The sequence below is a fragment of the Macaca mulatta genome, chromosome 20 (assembly GCF_049350105.2).
Source record: "Macaca mulatta isolate MMU2019108-1 chromosome 20, T2T-MMU8v2.0, whole genome shotgun sequence".
Taxonomy (NCBI): domain Eukaryota; kingdom Metazoa; phylum Chordata; class Mammalia; order Primates; family Cercopithecidae; genus Macaca; species Macaca mulatta.
Genome location: NC_133425.1, coordinates 2,551,994 through 2,576,019, shown reverse-complemented (window position 1 = coordinate 2,576,019; position 24,026 = coordinate 2,551,994). Strand labels below are relative to the sequence as shown.

The 24,026-nt window shown below is 58.2% G+C and overlaps 2 protein-coding genes and 1 long non-coding RNA gene across 20 annotated transcripts in view; 1 reads left to right on the top strand and 2 right to left on the bottom strand.

Annotated features, from left to right (window-relative positions):
• UNKL (unk like zinc finger) overlaps positions 1 to 12,632 on the top strand; it is a 48,438-nt gene extending 35,806 nt beyond the window's left edge. For 8 of the 17 annotated variants that reach the window (XM_077985146.1, XM_077985149.1, XM_028841060.2 and 5 more), the window contains 5 exons: positions 4,998 to 5,090; positions 5,927 to 6,154; positions 8,043 to 8,245; positions 8,555 to 8,812; positions 9,522 to 10,758. In XM_077985146.1, coding sequence (XP_077841272.1) covers positions 4,998 to 5,090; positions 5,927 to 6,154; positions 8,043 to 8,245; positions 8,555 to 8,812; positions 9,522 to 9,677 — 938 coding nt within the window. In that variant the 3' untranslated portion in view covers positions 9,678 to 10,758. Of the gene's footprint in view, positions 1 to 4,997; positions 5,091 to 5,926; positions 6,155 to 8,042; positions 8,246 to 8,554; positions 8,813 to 9,521; positions 10,759 to 11,655 lie in introns of those variants that run through there. The other 9 variants (XR_013411367.1, XR_013411369.1, XR_003725482.2 and 6 more) reach the window with 2 other exon arrangements.
• Positions 7,277 to 9,064, bottom strand: LOC144337821 (uncharacterized). Its single transcript, XR_013411417.1, has 2 exons — positions 7,985 to 9,064; positions 7,277 to 7,782 (listed from the first exon to the last, which is right to left on the bottom strand). It is a non-coding gene; the product is annotated as an uncharacterized LOC144337821 (long non-coding RNA).
• Positions 11,555 to 23,997, bottom strand: GNPTG (N-acetylglucosamine-1-phosphate transferase subunit gamma). Of its 2 annotated transcripts, XM_015125251.3 has the most exons (12): positions 23,927 to 23,994; positions 23,782 to 23,839; positions 23,635 to 23,702; positions 14,445 to 14,564; positions 14,031 to 14,085; positions 13,874 to 13,957; positions 13,697 to 13,790; positions 13,508 to 13,622; positions 13,306 to 13,388; positions 13,098 to 13,229; positions 12,926 to 13,007; positions 11,555 to 12,836 (listed from the first exon to the last, which is right to left on the bottom strand). In XM_015125251.3, the coding sequence occupies exons 1-12, from the start codon at positions 23,976 to 23,978 to the stop codon at positions 12,742 to 12,744; spliced, it is 1,038 nt and encodes a 345-aa protein (XP_014980737.3). In that variant the 5' UTR covers positions 23,979 to 23,994; the 3' UTR covers positions 11,555 to 12,741.
• Positions 23,998 to 24,026: the final 29 nt, after the last annotated feature.

Sequence of the window (24,026 nt, the reverse complement as noted above, 5' to 3'; positions counted from 1 at the left end):
CTCTGCCAGGTGTGAGGGGCGGTGAGCTCTGAAGGGGCTGCCACATCCTGATCCCGGGACTTGGGTGCAGAGGGCAGGTCCAGGTTCCTGAGCCTGGCTGACCTGACCCTGCGCAGACGGCTTGGCCCTCCCCGTCATCAAGCCCCAGTGTGGAAGCACACGGGGGCCGTGGGCAGGCCTGCGGGTTGGGGATCGGTGCCTGTCCTCAGTGGGTGAGTCTGCCAAGGTCCCTGGCATGGTTGAGGCTGACACCTGCAAGGATGGAGGGGGGGCATTCCACGCAGGGCTTGGAGGCCGAGCAGCTTTCTGGGGACTGGTGGGGCTGATCTTAGTGAATGGAAGGCACGGCCAGGCTGAGCCTCAGTGGCACAGCAGGTTGGGAGCCTGGCAAAGGACCCATTGGGAAGCGGTGACCGGCACGCGCAAGGGCACAAGCTCCCTCCCTCCTTTCTTGCAGGCCAGGGCTCGGGACACGATGAGGCTTTTTCATAGTAGGAAGGTCACTCTTGCGATGCATGAAGGGACTGGCCTCAGTGGGTGTGGGCTGAGCGAGCAGCCCCTGAGGAAGGGGTCCTGCGGTGCCAGCTTCCAGGAGGGCCCTGCACACACGGTGTCTGGGAAGGCCCTGCAGTGGGGCCATGGGAACGAGCGAGGGATCCTTTGCCAGGGAGGAGGGGCTCTGGCCCCTGCTGGGGGACGTCCAGGACATCTGGGCTGGGGGCTGCAGAGCCACTGTGTTGGGCGGGTCCAGGCCACAGGAGAGGCTGCCAGACCCAGGGAGGAGAGTGGGCCTGGGGGTTGGCCTGGGAGGGAGGCTGGTGCCTGTGACCAGAGGCAGTTCAGGGCACAGGTGCAGGGCTGGAGGGAAAGGCCCCGGGCAGCGGTGGGCAGAGTGAGTGCTGAGGAGGCCCCAGAAAACAGCTGCAGGGGGAGTGGAGGCAGAGGCGGGGGTCTCCTCCCTGGGGAGGACTCAGGGAGGGAGGGCTGTGCACAGCAGGGGCAGATCTGTTGGTACAGAGTCCTGAGGGGCCTGGGGAGGACGGACAGGACCAACGGGGCATCTGCAGGTGAGCCCCCATGTCCTGGGTTGAATTGTGTCCCCTGAAAGTTGCATTTGAGGCCGGGCACGGTGGCTCACGCCTGTAATCCCAGCACTTTGGGAGACGAGGCGGGCGGATCACCTGAGGTGGGGAGTTCGTGACCAGCCTGACCAATATAGAGAAAACCTGTCTGTACTAAAAATACAAAGTTAGCTGGGGGTGGTGGAGGGCAGCTGTAGTCCCAGCTGCTCAGGAGGCTGAGGCAGGAGAATAGCTTGAGCCTGGGAGGCGGAGGTTGCAGTGAGATGAGATCACACCACTGCACTCCAGCCTGGGCAACACAGCAAGACTCTGACTCAGAAAAAAAAAAAAAAAAAAAAAGATGCACCTGAACCCCAGGCCCCGCACCGGGCTACGTGGCGTTGCGTGGAAGCACAACAGGTCCTCTTATCCCAGCGTTCGCTGTCCACTGCCTCAGTTGCTGGTGTGAGGTCTGGGTTCAGGATGGCACCGTACAGGAGGGCATTTGGTTGCTCAGTTAACTTTTATTACTGTGCAGTGCTGAAATCTGTCTATGTAACTAGTAAATCTTGTTAATCTCTTACTGGGCTTGACATGCAAATGAGGACGTTCATATAGGAAAAAGCCTGGTATGTAGGGGTTCCATGCCATCTGCAGCCTCAGGCTTCCATGGGGGGTCTTGGAATGTATCTCCGCTGCTACAGATCGGGGGTGCTACTGCAGGGTCCTCATAACCAGGTTAAAATGAGGCCGGTAGGGTGGGCCAGTGACCAGTGTCCTTATAAGAACAAACTTGGACAGACACTCAGAAGAGATGGCCCCCAGTGCAGAGGCAGACACCGGAGTCATGTGGCTGCCTGCCATGAAGGAGGGTGGACACCTGGAGGAGGAGGAGGAGCGCCCCAGGTCCTAGAGGGAGGGAGGAGGAGCGTGCCCCAGCCCTAGAGAGAGGGAGGAGGGAGGAGGAGGAGCACCCCAGGTCCTAGAGGGAGGGAGGAGGAGCGTGCCCCAGCCCTGGAGGGAGGGAGGAGGAGCGTGCCCCAGCCCTGAGAGAGGGAGGAGGAGTGTACCCCAGCCCTGGAAGGAGAGAGGAGGGAGGAGGAGCAGCGCCCCAGCCCTGGAGAGAGGAGGGAGGAGGAGCACACCCCAGCCCTGGAGGGAGGAGGGAGGAGGAGCACACCCCAGCCCTGGAGGGAGGAGGCCCTGCCCACTGCAGATCTGACTTTCAGCCTTGGAGCCACCTGTCCGAGGCCACTCAGTGCATGGTCCCCTGCTGCTGCCTCCAGCGTCTCAGCTCTGTGCTTCGCAGCACGACTTCAGTCAGGCTTTGAGGTCGTGCCCTTTTCGGCCATAGTCTGAGCAGCACGTCAGGTGGATGACAGGGACCGGGAGGGCTGGCCCACTCTGCAGGCCAGGGTGGATGTCCGCTCGAGGATGTCACTGTCCTGTGAGTGGAAGGAGAGGAGCGAACGGCTCTGGGGGCCGTCACTGTCCTGTGAGGGGAAGGAGAGGAGCGAATGGCTCTGGGGGCCGTCACTGTCCTGTGAGTGGAAGGAGAGGAGCGAACGGCTCTGGGGGCCGTCACTGTCCTGTGAGGGGAAGGAGAGGAGCGAATGGCTCTGGGGGCCGTCACTGTCCTGTGGGTGGAAGGAGAGGAGCGAATGGCTCTGGGGGCCGCTGGCCCAGGGTCTGCCTTTGGTTCTGCCAATGAGCGTCCTTGAGGGCCGAGGCCTTGGTGACTGCTGTTGTGGGTTCCTGGTCCTCAGGGGGTCTTGGCCTGGCCACCTCCACCCCCCAACTGTTCCTTTAGTTTCTGGATAAGACCTTCGAAAGTCCCTAAAAGCTTCATTTGAACAGTGTCTCTGTGGGAGTGGAGATGCTGCTGCAGGTACCATGTGCTGTCCCGGATGCCTCAGGGCGTCAGGTTCTCTGCCCTGGGCCCTGCTGCCTCTGTGACCGGGAAGGACCGTGTTGCCCGGTGGCACCACAGCCCGGCCTCCGTGCCCCGGAAATTCCCTCATGGCTGGCGTGTGGATGAGGGTTGAGTCTGGGTCGTGATGTGCGGTGGAGTGGGGTGGGGATGGCCTCTGCCTTGCGGCCTCTGGAGTCCGCTGTCCACCCCTGAGCCAGGCTCCTCTCCCACCTGCTGCTGTGGGTGGTGGAGCACGGTCTCCACACAGTGTGGCTGCTGAGCGAGGCCAGATTCGGGGTGAAGTTCAGAGGGCCGGACCTGCCAGGCCGTGCTGCATCCACACCAGCCTGTGCCCGTGCGCGATGGGCTGTGCCCGGCCAGGAGGCACGAGGATGTTCTGGCTGCTCCTGTGGGGTTCAGAGGGTGTGGCCGCCGAGCACCAGGCCTCAGGCGAGGGGCCACCTGCCACCCTGTGGTTGCTCCCATGGTCCCCGTGGCACTGACTGGTGCCAGCCGGTTCCACGGGGGAGAAGCGGAGGCCTGGGCGGAGGGGTGAGGCTGGGCCCCACACCTGCGGTCCCCACAAATCTTGCGTGTGGCTAGTGCCGCGTTCTTCAGAAGTCGCCTCCCTGCCTTTCCTGTTGATGCTGAAGGTGTCTGGAAAGGCCCCAGCCCTCTTCCCCAGCCGGGGGGGTTGTCCCTCTGCGACCCGTTGGCTGCCCAGTCCGTTTCTCCAGCTGTTTCCTGGGACGCCCCGTGTGGTGAACCTGCTGTCACCCTGACGGGGCCACCAGGTCGCAGCAGTCATCGCCGCCTGGACCAGCCAGCTCCACGCTGGGTGGGGTGGGGTGGGGTGGGGTGCGGGGAGTGCGGCCGCAAGAGCCCTGTGAGGGCGGGGCTTGACGTCGGTACCTGGGGGGCAGTGACCACCTCTCCGCTTCCGCTGGGCCACTGGTGTGAACCGAGCACCAGGCAGGGCTGGCCAGGCTGGAGGTTCCCGGCGCGCCAACCCCCAGTCGGGTCTGACAGGTGTCCCCGGGGTGCGGTTGCCCGGGGCTGTGGAGGGACCATCTGTCCCAGGTGAGGACAGGAAGAAGGGGGTCTGAGACCCTTCAGGGACAGGCAGGGGTGGCTTCGCGCGTCTCAGAGCAGGACTTAGCAGCACACTGTCCGGTACCAGGCGTCAGTGCGGGTTCAAGAACCCCCAGGTGGACCTGGAGTCCACTGTCCACTCCTGAGCCAGGCTCCTCTCCCACCTGCTGCTGTGGGAGGCGGCACCAGCCCACAGGGTGTGTCCCGGAGCTCCTGCAGCCGCCGCGGTCCCCTGGCCTGCCCCCTGTGGCACGTGGGCTCTCAGATCCCAGATCTTCTGGTCACCCCCCATCCCCAACCCGATCTCTGTGCAGGAGTTCGAGACACGCTGTGTCCTCGGGCTGGGGACCAGAGCTCAGCCTCCTCAGGACGGCTTCCTAATACTAGGAAGGGGCACTGGGGCCACTGCGTGCCGTTCGGGGTTGGGGGTGGGGACAGCCTCGGAAGGCAGGGCTGGCTGGGTGAGGCCGCTCCGAGGAGGGTCCTTCCCACTCAGTCTTGAGCCTGGGGGATTGAGGTCTTGGTGCTTGGCATGAAATTGCAGATGATCACCTGCTCCTTGAAATCACCCTCCCGGAAAGCTTTTCAGACAGTCGAGTGTGCACACATGGTGAGATGCTAACACACGCTTAGGTATTTAAACTCCGAGGGGCAGCAGTGGCACGCGGAGGCGAGGACCCAGCTGCTGGGCTGTGGCGGGGTGTCCCACCTGTGTGTGCTCGTTCTGCCAGAGAACAGCCAAGCCCCCCACTGCCTGCTGGGGGCTGCGAGGGTGGGCTGGTGGTGTCCTTCCGAGGCTCCCCCAGCAACTCCCACGCCTTCTGCCCTTGGTCTCACTCTACGCCCAGGCCGGACAGTCGTCGTCCTCAGCTGGGCTTCCTGAGCTCTGCAGCACTGAGTGGGCTGTGGATGATGGGGGGCTCTGTTGACAGGTTCCGCGTTAGACCCACATCTTAGCAATGTGAATATTGCTTCCCTGGAGAAGGATCTGGAAGAGCAAGACGGCCACGACCTGGGACCAGCAGGTGAGGGCGAGGAGCACCTGGGGCCCTGTTCCTCCAGCCGCTGAACAGCTAAGCGCTGTGGCAGGAGGATCGCTTGAGCCCGGGAAGGTCAAGGCTGCAGTGAGCGGGGGTTGGACCATTTAGGTCCCGCCTGGGCCACAGTGCAATAGCCCGTATCTGGTTTTGGGGGCGGGAGGGCCCCCTTCTGGCGGTACCTCCTCCTCTCCCTCACTGCCCCTCCCCTTCCCCCCCTGCACACGGACTCCTCAGCCTCTCTCTCCCGCCTCCCACTTCTTCAGTTGACCTTTGTCCCCTCAAAGTGGCCCTGCAGACAGGCGGGGCTCTCCCTGAGGAAGCTCCTGATGGTCTCCAAAGGACAAATGTATTCACATTGTAGTCAAAAGATCAACATCCATACAAAAGTCTTATCCTATACAAAACCCTTTCCTTCAGCCTAAAAGTGTATCTTTTCTTTCTGACTTTAAAAGAAAGTAGACTATTTTAGAGGGCCTGGACAAGTGCTGGGAGAACTGTGCTAGTGGCTAAATTGGCTGGCAGAGCCTGGTGGGTGTCTGGCCTCTTGGGGGGGCCCACGCTACACCCCCCTGTCCCCACCTCTGGTTGAAATCCCTTTGAGCCCATGGCTTGCCCAACTGTATGAGACGTGGCCACCCGGGGCTCTGTGGCTCCACACCCATAGAAGGTGGCTGCTGGCCTGGCCCCCGTATCCCCACCCCCCATATCCCCACCACCACCGCCTGCAGGGTCCGTCTTCCGTGGCTGCCGCCCGCCGGTGGGCAGATGTTTGGGCAGAGGCCTAGCGGTACTTCCTTCGCTCACTGGTCTGCCCCTGCCAGGTGCCAGGTCGCTGGCCGGCTCTGCGCCTGTTACCATACCCGGCTCCCTGCCCCGAGCACCATCGCTGCACTCGCCGTCCTCCGCGTCCACCTCGCCACTCAGTTCGCTGTCCCAGCCCCTCCCGGGGCCGGTGGGTTCCTCGGCCATGACGCCTCCCCAGCAGCCGCCACCCCTGCGTTCAGAGCCGGGTGCACTGGGCTCTTCAGCCTCATCCTTCAGCTCCTTAGGTGAGTGCCGGCTCCCTCCACGCAAGTGTTCCCATGAAGCCTCCGTGGGGCTGCCTCCCAGAGGCCACCCTGACTGAGGGGCCCCACACGGAACCTTGTGCCCCATCCATGGTGGCAAACCACACGGCCTGCTGCCCACAGGCTCCCCCCGCCGCAGACTGAGTCTCGCTCTGTCACCCAGGCTGGAGTGCAGTGGCACGATCTCAGCTCACTGCAACCTCCGCCTCCCAGGTTCCAGCGATTCTCCTGCCTCAGCCTCCCGAGTAGCTGGGATTAGAGGCGTGCGCCACCACACCCGGCTAATTTTTGTGTTTTTAGTAAAGACGGGTTTCACCATGTTGGCCAGGCTGGTCTCAAACTCCTGACCTCGTGATCTGCCCACCTCGGCCTCCTGAAGTGCTGGGATGACAGGCTTGAGCCACCGTGCACGGCTGTTTGTTACGTTGTAAACGAACTAACACTTGGCCGGGCTTGATGACTCGAGAGCAGCCTGATCAACATGGAGAAACCCTGTCTCTACTAAAAATACAAAATTAGCTGGGCGTGGTGAGTTGCGCCTGTAATCCCAGCTACTCAGGAGGCTGAGGCAGGAGAATCGCTTGAACCTGAGAGGCGGAGGTTGCGGTGAGCCAAGACTGTGTCGTTACACTCCAGCCTGGGCAATAAGAGTGAAACTCTGTCTCAAAAAAAAAAAAGACCGGGCGCGGTGGCTCATGCCTGTAATCCCAGCAGTTTGGGAGGCCGAGGAGGACAGATCAGGAGGTCAGGAGATCGAGACCATCCTGGTTAACACGGTGAAACCTCGTCTCTACTAAAAATAAATTATCCGGGTGTGGTTGCGGGCACTTGTAGTCCCAGCTACTCGGGAGGCTGAGGCAGGAGAATCGCTTGAACCCGGGAGTCGGAGGTTGCAGTGAGCCGAGATCACGCCACTGCACTCCAGCCTGGTGTTAGAGCGAGACTCCGTCTCAAGAAAGAAAAACCAAAACACTTTGGGCCAGCACAGTGGCTTAGGCCTGTAATCCCAGCACTTTGGGAGGCCGAGGTGGGTGGATCACTTGAGGCAAGGGGTTCAAGAGAAGCCTAGGCACCATAGAGAGATTCCTGACTCTCCAAAAATTACAAAATTTTAAAAGTGTTTATTTTTTTAAGACAAACTCTCACTCTGTCGCCCAAGCTCCAGCAATCTTCGCTCACTGCAGCCTCCGCCTTCCAGGTTAAAATGATTCTCTTGCCTCAGCCTCCCGAGTAGCTGGGATCACAGGCTCCTGCTACCACACCCGTCTCATTTTTGTGTTTTTAGTAGAGATGGGGTTTCACCATGTTGGCCAGGCTGGTCTCAAAGTCCTGACCTCGGGTGATCTGCCCGCCTCGGCCTTCCAAAGTGCTGGGATGACAGGCCTGTTTTTGTTAAAGTAACATTTAGAGTATCTCATAGTCTCTAAGCTGCATACACATTGGCAGATGTCACTGTGTGGACACAGCTCTTTGGGGTCTGTGAGAGTCCGTGTGAGGCGTTCCTGGGGGTGGAGTCTGAGAACCACTGCCCCTTCCACCTCGTGATGTGGTCCCAGGAACGAATTTAATTCCTCTGTTCAGACTCCTCAGGTGGCCGGGAAGGCATAGATCTGGTGGGGAGACCGGCCGGGGCAGGTGTCACTGTCAGTGCCTCTGCCAGCCCCACTCGGTCCCCAGCGCCTCTTCCCAAGGCTGGTGGGGTCCAGGAGTGGGGCAAGGGGCTGGCAGGACAAAGGGCAAGACCCCTGCCATCAGGGTGGGTGAGCCCCAGAGGGTGCCCATGTGGAGGCGGGGCCGGGGCATAGCACCCACCAGTCACCAGGCCGTGAGCACAGCTGGGCTGGGCCGTCATCGGCCCTTTCACACTCAGGTTTGAACGGTGTCCCCGGGAGCATCTGGGACTTTGTTTCCGGCAGCTTCTCCCCCAGCCCCACCCCTATCCTGAGCGCCGGCCCCCCATCCTCTTCGGGTTCAAGTCCAAATGGGACTGAGCTGGCCCGGGTCAGACGGCAGCTGGACGAGGCCAAGAGGAAGATCCGGCAGTGGGAGGAGTCCTGGCAGCAGGTGAAACAGGTGAGCGTGTGGGGGGCCAGACAGGTGAGGGGGAGGGAGGGCCGCAGGGGACTCAGGTGAGGGGGAGGGAGGGCCGCCGGGGACTCAGGTGAGTGTGGGGGGGGTGAGGGAGGGCCGCAGGGGACTCAGGTGAGTGTGGGGGGGGGTGAGGGAGGGCCGCAGGGGACTCAGGTGAGGGGGCCACAGGTGATGGGGGATGGGAGGGAGGATCGCAGGTGACACGGGCAATGGGGTCTGCAGGTGGCATAGGTGAGGTGGGAGGGACTGAGATGGGCTCTGGCTGCCTCCTGCACGGCCCCTGGGTTTCAGGTCTGCGATGCCTGGCAGCGAGAGGCGCAGGAGGCCAAGGAACGTGCCCGCGTGGCCGATAGTGACCGGCAGCTGGCGCTGCAGAAGAAGGAGGAGGTGGAGGCGCAGGTGAAGCAGCTGCAGGAGGAGCTGGAGGGCCTGGGCGTAGCCTCCACACTGCCGGGGCTGCGGGGCTGCGCGGACATCGGCACCATTCCCCTGCCTAAGCTGCACTCGCTGCAGAGTCAGCTGCGCCTAGACCTGGAGGCGGTGGATGGCGTGAGTCCTGCTCGGGGCGGGGTGAGGGCTAGCCTGTCTGCAGGGCTGCTGTCCCTGTCTGGGGAGGGCCCTGGCTGGTGCGGCGTCCCTTCCCCCCCTGCCCCTCGGGTCTGCTCCGGGCCTGGGGAGGAGGGGACGGTGCCCCGCCCCAGCACAGACCCCCTGAGACCTCCTTGCCTGTCTCCCTGGGAGCCGCCTCTCCTGTCAGGCTGGCCCTTGCCCTTTCACCCCTCCCTCTTACCAGCGAATGCCAGGCTGCACCCTCCACAGGGAAGGCGGCCCCATCCCTCCCTGTTCACAGCGGCAACCCTCACACATGCTCCCTCCACTTCAGCATGTCTCTCCTCACCTGGCCTGTGAAGGGTGGACTCTCGGCCTAACTGCTCTGGGCCAGTGTGTCCTGCGTAGCTCACATCCTGGGCACCCAGCAGCCAGGGCCCTCAGGGGCCCGTCCTGTCCGGCCACTGCCGTGTCTGTGGTGGCCCCGGGGGCCGTCCTCTGCCCAGGGCTCGAGACAGAGCATTCCCGCCACCCCGCAGCTGCCTTCTCCCTGAGGTGGCCCTGGCAGGGGGCATCTCCCTGACCCTGTCTCTGTAGCTGGTGGCCGGGTGGCCCGAGATGCCGAGTCCTGCCCAGAAGGCCCTGCGGCTCCCCAGCTGGTCCAGCCTGGGCAGGGGCCTCCTGACCCGTTACCGTTCTGGCCCTGCAGGTGATCTTCCAGCTCCGCGCCAAGCAGTGCGTGGCCTGCCGGGAGCGGGCCCACGGTGCCGTCCTGCGGCCCTGCCAGCACCGCGTCCTCTGTGAGCCGTGTGCGGCCGCCGCACCCGAGTGCCCCTACTGCAAGGGCCAGCCCCTGCGGTGGTGACCTCAGCGGGGACAGCCACCTCCTGCTGGGCACCCTGGCTCCAGTGCTTGTAACCACAGACACATCGTCACTCACCTCTGGTGCCACCGATGTGAGGACCGAGGCTGGGAGCCCCGCCCGCGCTCAGCCGTTATCATGAGGCTGGGAGCCCCCGCCTGGGCTTGGCCGGACAGCTTTCCTGTCACACGTTGTCACCTATCTAGTCCTACCGACGGTTTCAAGGTATTTTCCTCAAAAACCTTAAAGGCAAACCCACAGAACCCGCCTGCCTGTCCTCGAGGGGCCTGGTGCCTCAGGGGTCCGCGTGGCGCTGTGATCACAGCAGTTTGTGGTCCTGACACTCCTGTGACTGGACCACTGGGGGCTGGGGTCTTTCAAAGCACTTTGTAAACCGAGGAATTTAGAGGTCATAAATTGCTCTAAGCTGCTTTTTATGTTGTTTTTTAAATATGCGATAATATGAAGCTTTATATGTGTACTGTGAACTTAAATATTTCATATCAGTTTATTGTCAATTCATAGTATGCTGAATATATTAGATTTCATATTCTGAAACTAGTACTTATGAAATGAGCGTTTATCTAGTAGTAAGACCTAGGATTTTTACATTTTCCCATTAAGTGCATAGTATTTATAAGCAGAGTGATTATGGATTTAGATGTTTTTAACTCGATGGAAGGAGCTTGTTTTCCCGAGCCTGTGCGCACAAGGCACTAGGGTTGATATTCCAGCCTCGTGACGTGGGAGCAGGAGAGCTCCGTCCTGCATTTCTGGGATCCGTGGCCACTTTTCCTATGTGCCTGTGCCTTGCTAAACAAGTGAAGGAACATCATTGGTTTTGTTTTCTCCCTTGAATCTCTGAAAGACAGTTTGGTACTAACGAAAAATGCAGCAGAAGGGATCAGACATCAGAGGTTTTAGAATTACCTTTTTAAGGAGCTGTCTTCTGGCCGGGCGCGGTGACTCACGCCTGTGATCCCAGCACTTCGGGAGGCTGAGGCGGGTGGATCACCTAAGGTCAGGAGTTTGAGACCATCCTGGCTAACACGGTGAAACCCTGTCTCTACTAAAAATACAAAAATTAGCCGGGCGTGGTGGCGGGCGCCTGTAGTCCCAGCTACTCGGGGGGCTGAGGTAGGAGAATCGCTTGAACCCGGGAGGCAGAGGTTGCAGTGAGCCAGGATCATGCCACTGCACTCCAGCCTGGGTGACAGAGTGAGACTCTGGCTCAAAAAAAAAAAAAAAAAAGCTGTCTTCTGATTACTCAGATCTGTCCTAGGCAATGGTGCTTTGTAGCTCCTTGGAGACATCGCTGGGCGTCCTGGTGGGGGTCAGGCAGTGAACTGGGAGAGTGGCTGGCTCCCCAGCCCCTGTGGCCACCCCCGTCCTGCTTGTGTGGGAGACGCTCGAGCCGTGGTGTGCGCCAGGGTGCCGGGTGTAGGAGAGTCACCTGACCCGTACTGCCAGTTAGTATCGGAGCTCATCCATGTGGCCAGCGAGGTCACACCAGGACCCAGTCACAGCCTCTTAGTGGCCTGGAGCACACGGGGGAAGTGGCCCCCCGAGGTCCCGGCTCTGCTGCGTCCCCTGGCCTGTCTGCCCCGGAGCGACAGAGTGGCTTCCGGCCGCAGCAGAAACGCGACTGAGAACGCGTTCCCGCAATGACCTAACCCTTCTGCTCAGGGCTGGGACTGTCCCTAGGAGTTGAGGAGCAGGAACAGGCGTCTGTGATTTACGGCGACCTGGCTTTCTGTGGGCCATGTGGGTTGTGAGGGCACAAGAGCAGGCAGCAGCATCGACGTGTTCCTCCCTGCCCGTGGCTTTGCCAAAGACTTTTAATAGCATTTTTTAAAAGTGCAAAACGTCTAGGTAAAACATTTTTATCAGTGACCAAATTAGAATGTATTTAATATAGTAGGAGGTTTAAGAACTTTTTTAACGTAAGACAAACTGATAGCAACATTCTATCATTTTAAAGGAAGTGGATCCGTGACATTCTGCAGCTAGTCCACTACTCCAGGTAACTATCGACTTGGTTTTAGTGAATCTATTTTGTTTTTAATTATAGTGATGATTTATTAGCTCAGTATCTAGAAATTACGTATATTTTGTGCTACTGTCATCAATGTGTAAAATCCTCTGTTTTTATTATTTATGCACTTGGTTCCCATTTCGGGCCTCTGGTCTTTTCTGGGATATGGTGTCTGCCCAGACGTCTCCCGGTTGTCGGGAGCAGCTGAGCGCTAGTCTGCCGGCTGCTCTGCTCTTTCTGGGAACAACGTGGCGGCTGCCCCTCAGGGCATCTCCATGGATCAGCTTCTGGGGTGGTAGAGCTGGGAGCCCCAGGGGTTGGGGGATGGCGGAGACACCTCCTCCCCCATATTTGTACTGGCTCTGAGGACAGGTGAGCAGTGGGAAGAACAAAGAATGGCTGGCAGTGCTGCCAGGATTGGAAATGGAGGCAAGACCCTGGGGCTGCCCGCCCTGGGGCCTTCCTCACCCGTCTCGGTGGCCGAGGCACACAGCAGTGGCTGGAAGGTGCCCCGTGGAGGCGGGCCCAGTGGCTCCCACCTGTGGCCATGGCCGGCACTGGGCATAGGAGCCGGGTGGTGGCCGGGTCTGTGTGTGCTTGTTGCCTGTCGTCTGTAACTCTAGTGTTCAACATTAGCCGTGAAACAGTGACGTGTGTAACTGTGGTCAGCAGACCTTGTTCCGTGTGGACGCGTCATGTGGATTCATTTCTGGAAGCCTCGATCTGTATGTTTATTTAGATGAGAGTGTTGTTTGAGTGGAATTTTAACCCGGAAGGTAGGATTTATAATCATTTACTTGTAGTGAACTGTTTAAAATTAACACTTGTTAAATTTTTTTACATTATAGCATTTATGCAATGGTTTACAGAATTCATGGAATTATTTTTATCAGTATGGGAATTAATTAAAACCTTGAATCTTTGTTTCGTCTGCTTCTCTGAGCACAAGCCTGGCCCGCTGGTCCCTGGGGGTCCTACCAGCCAATCTCCAGGGCTCTCGGCCGTGTCCACCTCTGCCTTCCCACCATAGGGTCACAAACTCCCACGCAGTCCCGGGTCGCCCCGCAGCTGCTCTGGAGGCTTGGCTCTGGGTGTCTTGTGGCCCAAGTGCTCCAAGCTGGAAGTTTCTGCCAAAACACCAGGTGGCCGGTCCTCACCTGGACCCACAGGTGGTGGGTGCGATGGTGGCCTGGCCCCCTCCCCACAGGTGACTTACCTGTGGGCCTCACATAGGGGATGCCGTGCTGGGTGAGCAAACCTTTGAGCCTTTTGATCTCCTTTGACAGTTCTTTATGAGCCTACAACACGAAGTTCAAGGGAAAGGCCGGGGTGGGGGCGGGGCTGGGCGGGAGGCTGCTGTGTGCTGCCACCTCCCCGCAGTACGGCACCTTTCTGCAGTTTTCCAGGGTCTCCAGCCCCAAGCTGTCAGGACCTCCCTCCAGCTGGGTGGGTTCGTTTTCTTCTGGGGCCTTGAAGTAGCCCGCGTCCTCAAACAGTGTCCGCAGCAACTTCTCATGGCCCTGAAGATGGAGGATGCAGGGGCAGCACCCAGCTCCCAGCCGGGCCCGCCAGGGGCAACCCCGAGCATATGCTTACCTGGGCGGTGATCAGCTCGTCGGCCAGGTCCTGCTCCACCTGGTCCCACCGCCGCTGCAGGGCCTCTGGCAGGGTCGGGTACACTGAGGGCCCAAGAGAAGCCAGACTCAGTTGTGCCCCATGTCCCAACCCTGGCCCCCACCACTGCAGGGCTATGTGCATGGCTGACCACACCGGCCCCCACTGCGTCCCGCACCCCTACCTAGCAAGGCGTGGGGGTGGCAGACAAGGGGGGTCTCGAACGTCAGTGCATAGACACAGGTGCTCGGCTCGGACACGTGGGCCAGCCGGTTGCTTTTTCCACACGCCAGCTCCACCTGGGGAGGGCACGCCGGTGGGTGTGTTGCAGAGGCTGGGGCCCCTTGTCCCGGGCTCCCGTCTGAGGCCCCACCTTGCTCTGCCGGCTCCGGGAACGGCAGGCGTCACCATCCCTCATCCACATGCCCGTGAAGGTGTTGTTGGCGATCTCCCACTCGTGCCAGATGCTGCGGGGACACGGGCACGGCCCGTGAGGCTGGGCGGGGGAGCCGCGCTGCTGCTTTGGGATCCCTGGCCCGGCCCCGCTCACCCGAGGACCCCACTGTAGGCGTTCCAGCGGAAGGTCTGCTCGTGCTGGGTCACGTTGTGGAATGGGCAGAACTCGTACTTGTACCTGGGGACACAGGTGGCATGAGGGGGATCCCCAGGCTGTGCCCCAGCCCACCCTTGCACCCCCCCGCACTCACGTGGACTCCACCAGGCTGAAGCACTTGCCCGAGAGTCGGAAGAGATGCGCCGGCCCTGGAAGAGACTCACACTGATCCCCAGGCTCCGTGCAGAGAACCTGTTTGCAAAGACTGGCAGAGTCTGTTTTCAAAGGACCAGTTTTTAACAAAAAGCACAAGATGTTCAAAGAAACAGGAAAACAGGCCCCATTCAATGGAAGAAACTGACAAAACCGAGAATTCTAACAGCCCTTTAAAAATGAGAGTTCAGGCTTGGTATCGTGGCTCACACCTGTCATCTCAGCACTTTGGGAGGCCAGGGCAGGAAGATCGCTTGAGGCCAGGAGTACGAGACCAGTACGGGCAACAATGCGAGACCCCCATGTCTACACTAAAAACACACACAAAAAACTAGCTGGGTGTGGTGGTGTGTACCTGTAGTCCCACCTACTCGGGAGGCTGAGGCAGGAGAATTGCTTGAAACCGGGAAGCGGAGGTTGCAGTGAGCTGAGATGGTACCACTGCACTCCAGAGCCTGCATGACAGAGCAAGACCCTGTCTCCAAAAAACAAAAAAAAAAGACATTCCCAGATAAAAGCTTCAGGAGTTGGCTACCTGCAGGCCCATGTGCCCCGCGGGGAAGTGAGTAGACAGACAGCAGCTCAGCTGGAAGGAGACGAAGGGCCCTAGTACGGCGGTAAATTAAATGCCAGGTACCTTTCTAGCTGTGGTCTGTGTATCTACAGAACTTAAACCAGTGGTCCCCAATATTTTTGGCAGCAGGGACTGGTTTCATGGAAGGCAGTTTTTCTATCAGCCAGGGGCGGGGATGGGTGGTTTTGGGATGAAACTGTTCCACCTCACCTCATCAGGCATCAGGTTTTTTTTTTTCTTTTTGAGACACAGTCTCATTCTGTAACCCAAGCTAAAGTGCAATGGCACGATCTCGGCTCATTGCAACCTCTGCCTCCCGGGTTCAAGTGATTCCCCTGCCTCAGCCTCCCGAGTAGCTGGGATTCCAGGCACGCACCACCACACCCGGCTAATTTCTGTATTTTCAGCAAAGATGGGGTTTCACTATGTTGGCCAGGCTGGTCTGAACTCTGGACCTCCAGATCCGTCCACCTTGGCCTCCCAAGTGCTGGGATTACAGGCGTGAGCCACTGCGCCCCGCCTGAAAGACTAACTTTTAAAGACATAAACAGGCCGGGTGCGGTGGCTCAAGCCTGTAATCCCAGCACTTTGGGAGGCCGAGACGGGTGGATCACAAGGTCAGGAGATCGAGACCATCCTGGCTAACCCGGTGAAACCCCGTCTCTACTAAAAAATACAAAAAACTAGCCGGGCGAGGTGGCGGGCGCCTGTAGTCCCAGCTACTCGGGAGGCTGAGGCAGGAGAATGGCGTGAACCCGGGAGGCGGAGCTTGCAGTGAGCTGAGATCCGGCCACTGCACTCCAGCCTGGGTGACAGAGCGAGACCCCGTCTCAAAAAAAAAAAAAAAAAGACATAAACAGGTTGAGGCCGGGCGCGGTGGCTCAAGCCTGTAATCCCAGCACTTTGGGAGGCCGAGACGGGCGGATCATGAGGTCAGGAGATCGTGACCATCCTGGCTGACACGGTGAAACCCCGTCTCTACTAAAAAATACAAAAAACTAGCCGGGCGAGGTGGCGGGCGCCTGTAGTCCCAGATACTCGGGAGGCTGAGGCAGGAGAATGGCGTGAACCCGGGATGTGGAGCTTGCAGTGAGCCGAGATCTGGCCACTGCACTCCAGCCTGGGCGGCAGAGCGAGACTCCGTCTCAAAAAAAAAAAAAAAAAAAAAAAGACATAAACAGGTTGAAAGTGAAGGTATGGAAAAGTATTCATGTAAATAGCCAAAAGAGAGCTGGAGTGGCTGAAACTACAAGAGACAAATATGTTATATATTGACACAAGGGTCCACGTGCCAAGACACCACAATTATCCATGTACAAACGTTGCCACCCACTACATAAGGCTGACAGGAGACATCCATACCCTTTATTTATTTATTTATTTTGAGATGGAGTCTAGTCTTGTCACCAGGCTGGAGTGCAATGGGACGATCTCAGCTCTCTGCAACCTCCACCTCTGGGTTCAACCAGTTTTCCCGCCTCAACCTCCCCAGTAGCTAGCATTACAGATGCCCACCACCACAGCTGGCTAATTTTTGTATTTTTGTACAGACAGGGTTTCTCCATGTTGGCCAGGCTGGTCTTGAACTCCTGACCTCAGGTGATCCACCTGCCTCAGCCTCCTAAAGTGCTGGGATTACAGGCGTGAGCCCCCACGCCCGCCCTGATGGATTTAATATTTTTAAGATGACTACCACGCATAGTGATGTGCAGATTCAATGCAACGCCATCCAAATCCCAATGACATTTTTTGCAGAAATAGAAAAACACATCCTAAAGTTCATAGGGAGTCTCAGAGGACCCCGAAATCATCGAACGGTCTTGAAAAAGAACAGAGTTGAAAGACTCACACTTACTGATTCCAAAAATTACTTCAAAGCGGTCATCATCAAAACTGTGTGATACTAGCATAAAGACCAGCGTAGAGGCAGGGCACAGTGGCTCACGCCTGTAATCCCAGCGCTCTGGGAGGCCAAGGCAGGCGGATCACGAGGTCAGGAGACTGAGACTATCCTGGCCAACATGGTGAAACCTGGTCTCTCATAAAATACAAAAAATTAGCCGAGCGTGATGGCAAACGCCTGTAGTCCCAGCTACTCAGGAGGCTGACCTAGGAGAACTGCTTGACCCTGGGAGGTGGAGAGGTTGCCATGAGCTGAGATTGTGCTACTGCACTCCAGCCTGGGCTACAGACTTAGACTCTGTATGGAAAAAACAAAACAAAACAAAAAACCATCAAGGGAGTGAAAAGACCCACGGAATGGGAGAAAACAAACACTGGCAAATCATAGACGTAAGGGATTCATATCCAGCATATATAAAGAACCACAGCCCTACAATAAACCCAGTTTAAAAATGGGCAAAGGGGCCCGTCATCCCAGCACTCTGGGAGGCCAAGGCGGGTGGATCACCTGAGGTCAGGAGTTTGAGACCAGCCTGGTCAACATGGAGAAACCCTGTCTCTACTAAATAAAAATTAGCCAGGTGTGGTGGTGCACGCCTGTAATCCCAGCTACTTGAGAGGCTTGAGGCAGGAGAACTGCTTGAGCCTGGGAGGCGGAGGTTTCAGTGAGCCAAGGTTGCACCACTGCACTCCAGCCTGGGCGACAGAGCGAGACTCCATCTCAAAAAAAAAAAAAAAAAAAAAGGACATACAAACAGACCATAAGCAACTGAAAAGATCCCACAGCATTAACTAGGGAAGTGCAAATTAAGACAGCCCTGAGGTGCCACCTCACGCGCATTAGGACGGCTGTTAGCAAAAAACAAAGTGTTGGTGAAAATGTGGAGAAACCGGACCCTCTGTGCAGTGCTGGCTGGAGCGGGAAATGATGCAGCCACCGTGCAAACAGTTTGGTGGCTCCTCAAAAAGCTCAGCATGGAATTCTAACAAGATCCAGCAAAGCTACTCTCGGAAATTGGAAGCAGAGACTCGGTATTTACGCCCAAGTTCACAGCAGCCTATTCCCAGCCAGGGGCTGGAAGCCACGCCCGTGTCCAGACGACGGGTAAACACGTGGTCTCTCCTCGCGTGGGACAGTCCTCGGCCGTAAAAACGAAGGAGGCTCTGAGAGCCTCCAGCCTGGGGGACCCCGGGGACACTGTGCCAAGAGGAGTCAGTCAGACACAGAAGGTCGTGTGCAGTTACGGGTCATCTGTGTGCCATCTCTGCAACAGCCAAGTTCGGAGACGGCAGAATGGTGGGTGCTAGGGCCGGGGGAGCCAGCAGAATGGTGGGTGCCAGGGCCGGGGGAGCCAGGGTTTGAAGGGGACAGAGCAAGTTGTGGAGACGATGGTGCTGACGGTTGCAGGGCAGTGTAACCAGCCCCTAGGGGAAGAGGGAGGGTGTGCAGCGTCCCGACCCTCCAGCCAGGCCGGCCACAGGCAGTGCTAGAGCGAGGGCGTGTACAAATCAAGGCCAGTGGCAACTTGTCAGTAAAAGACGCCACAGCAGCCACCCCGTTCTTCAGGCACGCTGGGGAGTCGGGACCTGGCTGGGTATGCACCTGTCCCGGCGCCCACCGAGACTGTCAGCCACGAGGCCATCCTCTGGGCTGTGGGCAAGGCTGGGGCGTGGGCTGTGGAGGCGGGGAGGACACCTGGCCCCTGGCTCCTGTCAGGCCTGCGCTGCAGCAGCAAGTGCACTGGTTAGAGGATGCCTCAGTTAGACTGATGTTTTAAACTCTGCAGTTTTACTGTATTAATAAAGTCAAGGCCGGGCACGGTGGCTCACACCTGTAATCCCAGCACTTTGGGAGGCCGAGGCGGGCAGATCACGAGGTCAGGAGATCGAGACCATCCTGGCTAACACGGTGAAACCCCGTCTCTACTAAAAATACAAAAAAATTAGCCAGGCGTGGTGGCACGTGCCTGTAGTCCCAGCTACTCGGGAGGCTGAGGCAGGAGAATGGTGTGAACCCGGGAGGCAGAGGTTGCAGTGAGCAGAGATCATGCCACTGCACTCCAGCCTGGGCGACAGAGCAAGACTCCGTCTCAAAAATAATAATAAAGCCAAAATACACACGAGGTGCTGGGTGACCGTTCCCTGGGAACCTGGCCAACCCAGGAGCCTGATGCTACCCTCAGCCTGGCCCCCGCCCCCCGAGGGCAGAGGCTAATGCCACTGAGACCTCTAGGGTGCTGGCCCGGCCTGGCCTTCTGTTCCCTGACGTTCCAGTCACCCCTGCGGCTGTCCCCTCCCAAGACAGATGGAGACCAAGATGGCCCGGCTGCCCTGCTCAGGGGCTGTGGATATAGGAAGATCCTGGTCCTTCCTCGTCAGATACCATCTGGGTGGCCCCTACTCCCAAGCTCACCCACTGTCCTCCCAGCCTGACCGCCGGGGGCTCCACCTCAGCCCTGTCATGCCTGCTGTCCCACAGCCTGGGGTGCTGGGGCTCGGCCCCTCCAGTCTGGCCCCAGGGCTCTGCCCAACAGGCACACAGGGAAGCCTTTGGAGCCATCCGAGACCCTGACGTGTCCCTCGCCCATCTGCCACTCATAGACTCCCACTGGGAGGGTGGCTGGTCAAGCTCCTGTGTCCTGGGAACTCACGTTCCCAGGCTCACCCCCGGCAGACATGACTTGGAGACATCCCAGGAGGGGCGTGGGCGCCAGGCTCAGCTCTGCACCTGCAGGGCCATCCGTCCAAACAGGGCTGTGTGAGGGTGGCGGGCCCCGGCCTGGCTCTGCAGCTGGGAGGAAGCCTCTGCCCGGAAGCTGTCCACAGCTTCAGGGGGCTCCCACGGGCTGGGGTGCAGCCTCCTGCAGGGGATGGTACCACAAGCCCCCAACTGGCAGTGCCCAGTACCCCGGGTCCTCTGCTGCTGGCCCACACCAGAACCCCAGCCACGGCCCCTCCCCTCCGCCCGGCCCTCAGGTCTCAGCAGCCTGCTCTCCTGAGAGGGGTGGGGTCCGGCCCCTCCGCTCCTTCAGCCAGACACAGCCAGACCTGAGCCAGAGTCTCCACCCCCAAATACCACCACCCCCAAATGCCATCACCCCTGCCGGCAGGCTCCTCCTCTGCTCCTCATTCACCCGCACGTCACCTGCAGGCTCCATGCTCACAGTCTGCATGGCCAGGACACTCGACAGTTCCTTTGGCTCCTGCGGGCCCAGGTGGCCTTACCACCAGGCCCTGCGCCCGAGGCCACAGCTCCTCAAGGCCCCATCAGCTTGGCTGAGCCTAGACTCCCTCATTTCCGTCTGCCCCTGGTCAAGCTTCGGCGGGAAGCAGTCCTCCAGGGCTGCATCTCTTGGTGACAGTCCCTTCTCGAGGGGGTCCTCCCTCCCACTGTGCTCCCTGGCCTAGCCCCACACCTAGTCCCAGTGCCCTCCTAACTTCCACAACCCCCATACCCCACCAAGAACTTCCCCGGGGACCTCACCCTCACCCTTGGACCTCACGCACCCCCACTAATGAGTCCTGTGCCCACCATGACCCCTCTCCAAGCACCAGAACTGCCTCATAGACCCAGCCTGGCCCCAACCAAAAGCAAGCTCCCAGCCTGACCCCTGCAGTCCACTTTCCATGGCTTCTCTAGCCAGGATCCTGGGGCCACTCTGCTCCTCCCCAACCTCTCCCCAGATCCAGGCCCCTGCCAGGGCCCCAGAGTCCTGCCCAGCTGGCTGCTCCTTCCCACTGCCACTGAGGCAGAGCTCCCTCCTGGACAGTGTGCTGGGCTGTGGCAGGACCACCACCCTGACCATGCCCCATCCCCTGTCCATGCCACAGCAGGATACTGTCTCTAAATCACAGACCTACCAACCTCTGCTGCTCCTGCTGTCAGGGGACGAGACTCCTGACTCATCCGGTGGAGGCCCAGGCCATGGAGGTGCCCACTGCCCAGCCCAGCCCCGCCCCACCAGCCTCGGCCCTGGCAAACCCACCCCTTCCTTCTCTTTGGCAGAGGCTCTTCTGCCGGGACCTTCTGAGCCCTAGGCTGCACTCACCACGCCCGAGTTTCTCAGCCCGATTATCTTTCTGCTCTGCTCCTTCCACAGACCACACTCTCCTACCCACTGCGCACAATCTGTTTCACACGCTGATGCTGAAGGAGTGCCACATCAAAGACAAAAAACACTTAGAATATCCGTGCCCGATCCCACGGACGCGGGAGACTATCCGCGCCCAACCCCACAGATGCAGGAAAAAATGGTCTGGAGAAAAACACTATCAACAAAAAGACTGGGAAACAGGAAAACAAACATGCCACTTGGATCCAAAGGTGGGACGAGAACTGCTCCAGATTAAAACACTAAAGAGACATGATTAACCAAATGCACCTGTGAACCCTGATGGGCCCAGGTGTGGGGATGGGGGTGGGGAACACTAAAAAAGGCAGTCTTTTTAAATTTTTTAAGTTTTTTGTTATTTTTTTGAGACGAAGTCTTGCCCTGTCACCCAGGCTGGAGTGCAGTGGCGTAATCTCAGCTCACTGCAACCTCCACCTCCTGGGTTCAAGCGATTCTCCAGCCTCGGCCTCCCAAGTAGCTGGGATTACAGGTGGACACCGCTACGCCCGGCTAATTTTTGTTTCTGTGTTTTTTTAGTAGAGACAGGGTTTCACCATGTTGGCCAGGCTGGTCTTGAACTCCTGGGCTCAAGCGATCCTCACACCTCAGCGTCCCTCCTGAGCAGCAAGCACATACCACCACAACCAGCATATTCTGTTTTCTTTCCAGGACTCTCACCTCTGAAAAGATGTGGTCCCCTTAGCCAAGGCTGCCTTTCTCCTACTGGAAAGGGTTCGGTCGGGAACTGCTCTTACACAGCGGCCTGCCTCCTCCCCAGCTTCTTGGGACAGGTGTTGGCCCGACTCCAGCACTTCAGGCCCTGGGAAGCCACATCCCATGGCTCTGAGCCTCAGGGAAATGAGCCTAACCCCACGTGCGCCATCATGCCCAGCCACACAACAAAAACCTTAAAAAGATCTGTTTGGGCCGGGCGCGGTGGCTCAAGCCTGTAATCCCAGCACTTTGGGAGGCCGAGACGGGCGGATCACGAGGTCAGGAGATCGAGACCATCCTGGCTGACACGGTGAAACCCCGTCTCTACTTTAAAAAATACAAAAAACTAGCCGGGCGAGGTGGCGGCGCCTGTAGTCCCAGCTACTCGGGAGGCTGAGGCAGGAGAATGGTGTAAACCCAGGAGGCGGAGCTTGCAGTGAGCTGAGATCCGGCCACTGCACTCCAGCCTGGGCGGCAGAGCGAGACTCCGTCTCAAAAAAAAAAAAAAAAAAAAAAAAAAAAGATCTGTTTGGAGTCAAAGTCCACAAAACCTACCAACAAGCTGCGGTTCCACCTGATCCCCTTTCTCGCTCGTCTGTGGCTACCCAGCTGGATCCCCTCTGGCACGGGCTTTCCTGCGCAAGGCCTTTGGCCACTCCCTTTCCTGAATCCCTTTCCCCAAACAGGCACAGCTTTACTCCCTTTTCTCCTTTAGCTTTTGGCTGAAATGTCACTTCTTAGACTTTTCCTCAGCACCCTATTTAAAGCAGTCCCCAGCCAAGGCAGGAGGATTGCTTGAGGCTGGGAGTTTGGGGCCAGCCTGGGCAACGTAGTGAGACTTCCATCTCTACAAAAACACGTAAAATTTGCCAGGCATGGTGGCATGCACCTGTGGTCCCAGCTACTCAGGAAGCTGAGGGTGGGTGGTTGCTTCAGCCCAGGAGTTCAAGGATGCAGTGAGCTATGAATGCACTACTGCACTCCAGCCCGAGTGAGAGAGCAAGACCCCGTCTCTAAAAATAAAAAAAAAAGCGATCCCCCAAACAATACTCTAACACACATACTCCCTCCTCTGCTTCACATATCTACATGGCATTTTTCATCATTGACCATTCTATGTATTTTACCTAATTCTTTGTTCAGTGCCTGTTCGTCCATCACTCCCCATGAGACTGTCAGCTCCCTGAGGACAAGCATTGGTGTATCTGTGTTCGTTTCTGCAACCCCAGCACAGACCCTAACACATAAAAGTATTCGATAATAAAATTATTGAGGCTGGGCACGGTGGCTCACGCCTGTAATCCCAGCACTTTCCGAGGCCAAGATGGGCGGATCACTTGAGGTCAGGAGTTTGAGACCAACCTGGTCAATACGGTGAAATAAACCCTGTCTCTACTAAAAATACAAAAATTTGCTGGGCGTGATGGTGATGCATGCCTGTAATCCCAGCGACTCGGGAGGCTGAAGCATGAGGATTGCTTGAACGCAGGAGGTGGAGGTTGCAGTGAGCAGAGATGGTGCCACTGCACTCCAGCCTGGGCAGACAGAGTGAGACTCTGTCTCAAAAAAAAAATCCTTGGATTTTTGTCTCTTATATTTAATACTCATTCAGTGTTTAAAAGGCATATATACTCATGACCCAACAATTTCACTTCTGGAATTCTGCCTTGGGAAACCACTCACCTGAGGGCAAACCAAGGCACCTACACAGCATGTTCTCCACAGCACTATTTCTAATGGCCAAAAAAAAAAATGTAAAGAACCTAAATACAATCGGGAAATGCAGCGCCATCCCATCGCGTACTGAGCACCAAGAGAAAGAATGAAGACCTATATCACCACCGTGAAGCGTCCCAAGACATACAGCGAGTGACAACGACAAATCAGCCAAATACTCGCGCAGCATGATTTTTTTTAAAAAAGCGACAAAGATTACAAAAACTACACGTTTTCCGGCTGCATGGATACGCACGTAAAAGCACAGAAACGCCTCTGCCAAGTTACCAGACTATTAACGGCAATTACCTCTCGGAAAGAAAAGGAAGGACTAAGTCTGGAGATAACTTTTAATTCGGTACAAGAACGTTCTGGTATATTCTCTCGCACGTCCACACTTATTTTAGAAGGCTGACAAACCAATGCTTTAGACTCCGGGCCGTAACTCTCAGGGTCTCTCACCCATCCTCCATTGTTGCTGCCCCCCGCGGTCACCCCCGAGCCCGCCAGCAGCGCTCCTCACTCACCAGACACGGGTGAAGGATCCCTCTTGGCCTGAAGGCGACTGGCCTGGGGCAAGAACGGGTTGTTCACCCTACGGGAAGCGGCAGGGTCAGCGGGGAACTGGCCCGGGCCGTCCCCCTGCCCGAGCCGCCAGCCGCGAGGCTGCTCACCCGAACGTGTTGGGCTCCTCCACCACCTTCATCTTCGCGGCACCTGCCGGCGCGGGGCCTACGGGGAGCGAGACCGTGAGCGGGGAGGCCGGGATGCAGAGCGCGCGCCGCGGGGCCTGGGGACGCGGGCGGCCGGGCCACTCACCGCGGGCCGAGAGCCCGAGGAACAACAGCACCCGCACCAGCCCCGCCGCCATCGCGCCGCAGCGCCGCGCGGTCACGTGGAATGACGGTCACGTGACCGC